The sequence below is a fragment of the Triticum aestivum genome, chromosome 6A, assembly GCF_018294505.1.
Source record: "Triticum aestivum cultivar Chinese Spring chromosome 6A, IWGSC CS RefSeq v2.1, whole genome shotgun sequence".
NCBI lineage: Eukaryota > Viridiplantae > Streptophyta > Magnoliopsida > Poales > Poaceae > Triticum > Triticum aestivum.
This window is the reverse complement of record NC_057809.1, coordinates 379,606,857-379,611,516: the sequence shown is the minus strand read 5'-3', so window position 1 is coordinate 379,611,516 and position 4,660 is coordinate 379,606,857. Positions and strand designations below refer to the sequence as shown.

Below are 4,660 nucleotides of genomic sequence, written 5' to 3'. Positions count from 1 at the left end.
TCATAGGGTGGGCGTGGGCCTTTTTCCCCTCCCAACCAAATCTGGCCACCTCAGCTTGTTGGTAAGTTACACGGAAAAATTTACATAGATGTACCAAAGCTCTTTTCAGTTACTCCCTTCATTTTCTAGTATAAGGCCATGGACCTAAATTACATGTATCAAGCCATAAATTTAATGCATGTTTTGCAAGCCAACTTGCCTTCCCGTTTACCGGGTTAATTAATAATGCACATGCAAATTAGAGTAAATTGAGTGGACATAAGAGAGGAAGTACGTAACTGAGAGTGTCATTATCATCAAGTGCATTCATTAGAGTAAATTGAGTAAATTAATGTACGAGGCAACGTCATCATTTTTTGCCTTGATTATGGCCTTGTATAGTTGCAATTTTTTTCATAGTGATTTTGTATACGGAAACGAAGGAAGTAATAAAAATGACATTTATAAAAAGAATCAAGTGATCTATAACAACTCTCTAAATATTATTTATCGAGACATAATAAACAGACTAAAGTGACGAGAAGCTACATGCATTCAAAAATGGAGCGTGACACATTTTTCTCCACTAAGTAATCAGAATTGACAACAATTAAGATGGGACATTGGCAGGGAAAGAAAAGCAATGATGAACCTCTAGACAATTTGAGACACGTCGCAAAAGATCAATAATAGCAAATCGGTAGATGTTGTACCCTAGCGAAGAAATTTCTCCAGGACACGACATAGCCTCTCTGAATTGTGAAGCGGCACTGGGGCCTGAGGTGGATGAGGCTGCCCCCATGCCACTGATGAGGAAGAAGCTGAAGATCGACCATCATAGGCGCCTAGAAAATTAGGGCAGGCCATGCTGAGCTGTTGCTGCTGGCTCAGTGGTTGCTGACCCAACGTTTGGAGCTGAGGTGAGCTCTCATCATCCCATCATCATCAAGCCGCGCGCACATAACTTATTCGGACCCTCCACACGCGCCAGACCTAACAAAGAGGATCTTTCACGTTGAAAGGCAAGATAATTATTATACTATATCTACGAATCAACCTGTGGTTGAGTTGTTAGGTGGACAGTGGTATCCCGAACCCACCAGGGTTCAAATCCTGGTGCTCGTAGTATTCCTGAAGTTATTTCAGAATTTCCGGCGATGCGCTTTCAGTGGGAGGAGACGATCCCGTCGACGACGAGGCGCCTACGGTGACTTCGTAAATCTCAAGATGATATGCCGGCTCAGTCTCTCGAAGATGCTCATAGAGGTAGGGTGTGCGTGCGTGCGTTCATAGGGGTGAATGTATGCGCGTATATATGAGCGCTTGTGTCTGTACTGATGCTAAAAAAAATTATTATACTATATCTTCGGTGCATTGTTCTCCCGTGGAATTTTTCATCCATGCTCATCTCTCCCTCTCTCTCTCTCTGTCCTTGTTTTCTTTAACTCTTCTAGATGCAATTCTTTGCCAAGTGGATGGCAATCATAAGACACGGAAAAGAAGATAGTGCTTGGTGATGGATGGCCTCTTTTTTGTACGTAGTACTATCAAACATGATTCGAAACTGCTTATCATCATGACCGTGTTTTGTCAGGCGTTGCCACTCGATCGGGTTGATAATTCTCAAAAAATCATACTCTCTTAAAGTTGTACTAAAGCAGCGGGTATAATAGTATACAATATATAGAAGTAACCTGTGCAGTTCCTATTTGATTTATTTTGACAATTATGCATGATCACTCGCAGCTACAGGAAGAGAGAAACAAAACAACCTTAGGCCTTGGGCAAGGTAGACAACCCAACAAAAATATGCGACGGAAGAAGCAAATTACAAAAACCTAATGGCTGGCTGGCTGCTAGTGGTACTATGCTGCTAATGCCGGTCGGCGGTGATGCTTCTTCCCAGCGGCCACAGCTTGCTGAGCATCCGCTTCGGGTTCCCCGTCGGCATAGCGCAGAAGGCCCTGAACCGCAGCGACGCGCTGCGCGACAGCCCGGCCTTGCGCACGAACTCCTCGTCGTCCTCGTCGTCCTCCTCCATCTTCATGCGCAGCGTGGCGATCTTGGACGCCGCGCGCCGGAGCCCCTCCACGCTCCAGTCGTCCCCCGGGGACGCGCCCGACGCCAGGGCGCGGAGCCGCTGCTCGTCCACCCGGTCGGCGTCGTCCTCCTCCGACCCGGACTTGGACAGCAGCGCCTTGATGTTGCTCGGCAGCTCGCCGGCGACGGGCGCGCCCGACAGCGCCGCCGCCCGCGCGTGCTCGAAGAAGAGCACCTGCACCACGACGCGGAGCGGGAGGAGCTCGTTCTGCGCCGCGTGCGAGCACGCCTTCTCCGACAGCCTCCGGCAGTTGAGCACCCGGCACAGCCGCTTTCTTGCGCTCTTGCTCATCTCCGGATGCGCCTGCAATGCACAGAAAAAAAAAACTGACAGATCAGAACTCTCCATTGTTTATGCAAACAAGTCGAAAAACTATCCAACTTCCAAGTAGGGGTCTGCGCTGCGACACAACGAATTTGAGGATTGAAAAAAGAAATCACCTTCAGGTACGAGTCGACGACTTTGTAGAGCCCGTCGTGCTCCGGGCGAGCGCTGTCAGGCACGGCCTCGGCAATCGCGAGCAGTTTCTCCACCGGCAGGTGGGGATCCTTGGCCACCTCCATCAGGAACGTGTCCACTAGCCTGCCCACCCTCGCCAACGCGTACTGCGACACCGGCGCGGCCGACGACGACCGTCGCGCGCCGTCGAACCCCACGCTCTCGTCGGATCTCGACCGCCGGTGCCCGTCCGACCGTCCCGGGCTGTTGTCGTCGGGGCTCCTCGCCGGCGCGGTGGCCGCCGCGTGCCGCAGTGCGAACTCGTGGAGGATGGCCGCCACGGCGTCCACGTCGTACAGCATGTCGCTCATGCAGGACACTGACGGGATGAGCAGGTCGCTCACGCTGGCCTCCTCGAGCTGCCATGCCACCCTCCTCACCAGCTCTGCCTTGGACGCGGGGGACGCGCTCAGGATGTTGGCCGCCTTGAGGAGCTTGAGGAGAAAGGCGCAGGAGACGGCGTCCTTGTCCACCGGGAGAAGGCTCACGATCTTCTCCAGGAGGAGGCGGTGCCTCGTGGTGATCTGCTTCACGCTGGCGCCGACGGCGTGGTCGAACGGCTGCTCCGCGGCGAGCCCGTCCTTGGCAACGTTGGGCAGCCACCGGCGCGCGTACGTCTTGAGCGCGTCGCCGATGGTCTTCTCGTTGACGGCGCCGGTCGATTTCACGGCCACCATGATACGCCAGAACATATCAACGCCGAGCTCCGCGACGTCGTGCGCCCACCAGGGGGACGCGGACGTGGATTTGGCGGGGACAACGGCGACGGCAGGGTTGGCGATGAGGTCGGCGACGGCGTCCACGCAGCGGGAGGTGAGGCCGAGCTCCTCGCACAGCGGCACGTTGTGGCGCGTGGAGTGGAGCACGGCGAGCGCGTCCTTCCAGCGGCGGAGGAGGCAAGAGGCGAGGAAGGAGTCGAGCTTGGCCACGAGGTTCCCGCGGTCGGCGGCCTCGGACATGCCGAGGTGAGCGGCCGCGCAGCGGAGCGGGACGAGGTTGCGTGCGCTGACGGTGATTGTGATGCCGTAGCAGAACTTGGCGCAGACCTCGAACGCCTCGGCGCCGCCCGGGAAGCCCGCGAGCTCGATGACGTCGCCGTCGCCGCCGCAGCCGGACTCGGCACAGAGCGCTTGCAGAAGCAGGCATTTGGAGAGCAGAGGAAACTGTCATCAGGAAACAAACAATCTTGTCAGGATCCGATCGATAAGAGATTCCTTCCAACCGCGAACACAAACCAGGAAATCAATTCTTGCATGGCAATGCAACCTAAGATTAGAGAAACAGTCAGAGGTTGCGATCGTAACATGCGCAGAAAACAAATCGTTTCTTGTGGAATCACATAGAGAGAGAGAGAGACATGAATGAATCTGGTTCTTGGATTGGATCGTCCATTACCTTGTGGAGATGATAGAGGCATTTGCCCACCAGGATCTGCAGGTCAGTGGCCACCTCCGTGTACACGGACCTGGAGCAGAAAGAAGCGCGGAATCACGCACAAAGCTCGCACAAGAAACAATCTGACAGAGATCGCGCGGAATGAGGATCAGCACGTACCTCTCGGAGTCGGAGGAGGAGAAGAAGGTGTCGGGCCTGGTGCCAAGTTTCATAAACTTCATGGTGGCCGAGTAGTAACTAAACAGAGGAAGGAGGTTTGAGTGAGCGGAGGAGGTTGGTTGGTTGGTTATAACCACCAGCAGGCGAGTGAGGATGAGTGCTAACTTTGTGTGAGCCGTGGCTTGGAGGTGGCTCTACTTCTACTTATATCATGATTCATGCATGCACAAGCAAGTGGTTGGAGGGAGGAGAGAGAAGCCTTCCCCAGATTCACTAGCCTCCTAATTCGAGGTGTCGTCAGATTTGATTTGATTTTATCAGAGGGAAGGGGAACAGGAATATGCAGTCCAACTATGCGCACATATACTGTTTGCGGACGCAGCTTCGGTGCCTTGAAGGCACCTGCCTTTGGGTCACTGACATGTGGGTCAACCATCTGTTAGGTTCACATATCATAGACATAAAGGTAGGTGCCTTAAGGCACCGAAGCAGTCCATTTTGGTGAACTTTCAGTGCTGCTTGCGACGC

The 4,660-nt window shown here is 53.6% G+C and overlaps 1 protein-coding gene across 1 annotated transcript; it reads right to left on the bottom strand.

Moving 5' to 3' along the window:
- Nucleotides 1–1,592: 1,592 nt before the first annotated feature.
- Nucleotides 1,593–4,394, bottom strand: LOC123127584 (BTB/POZ domain-containing protein At1g67900). The gene is made up of 4 exons (XM_044547333.1): nt 4,133–4,394; nt 3,974–4,043; nt 2,521–3,741; nt 1,593–2,383 (listed from the first exon to the last, which is right to left on the bottom strand). Exons 1-4 carry the CDS (start codon nt 4,192–4,194, stop codon nt 1,853–1,855), a joined length of 1,884 nt encoding a protein of 627 aa, XP_044403268.1. The 5' UTR covers nt 4,195–4,394; the 3' UTR covers nt 1,593–1,852.
- Nucleotides 4,395–4,660: the final 266 nt, after the last annotated feature.

Bases quoted from the DNA above. Each gene is read 5' to 3' on its own strand.
- LOC123127584 (XM_044547333.1), bottom strand. From the start codon at position 4,194: ATGAAGTTTATGAAACTTGGCACCAGGCCCGACACCTTCTTCTCCTCC. The intron at 4,044-4,132 runs GTACGTGCTGAT...TTTCTGCTCCAG, and splicing joins TCCTCCTCCGACTCCGAGAG to GTCCGTGTACACGGAGGTGG. The intron at 2,384-2,520 runs GTGATTTCTTTT...TGTGCATTGCAG, and splicing joins TCGTCGACTCGTACCTGAAG to GCGCATCCGGAGATGAGCAA.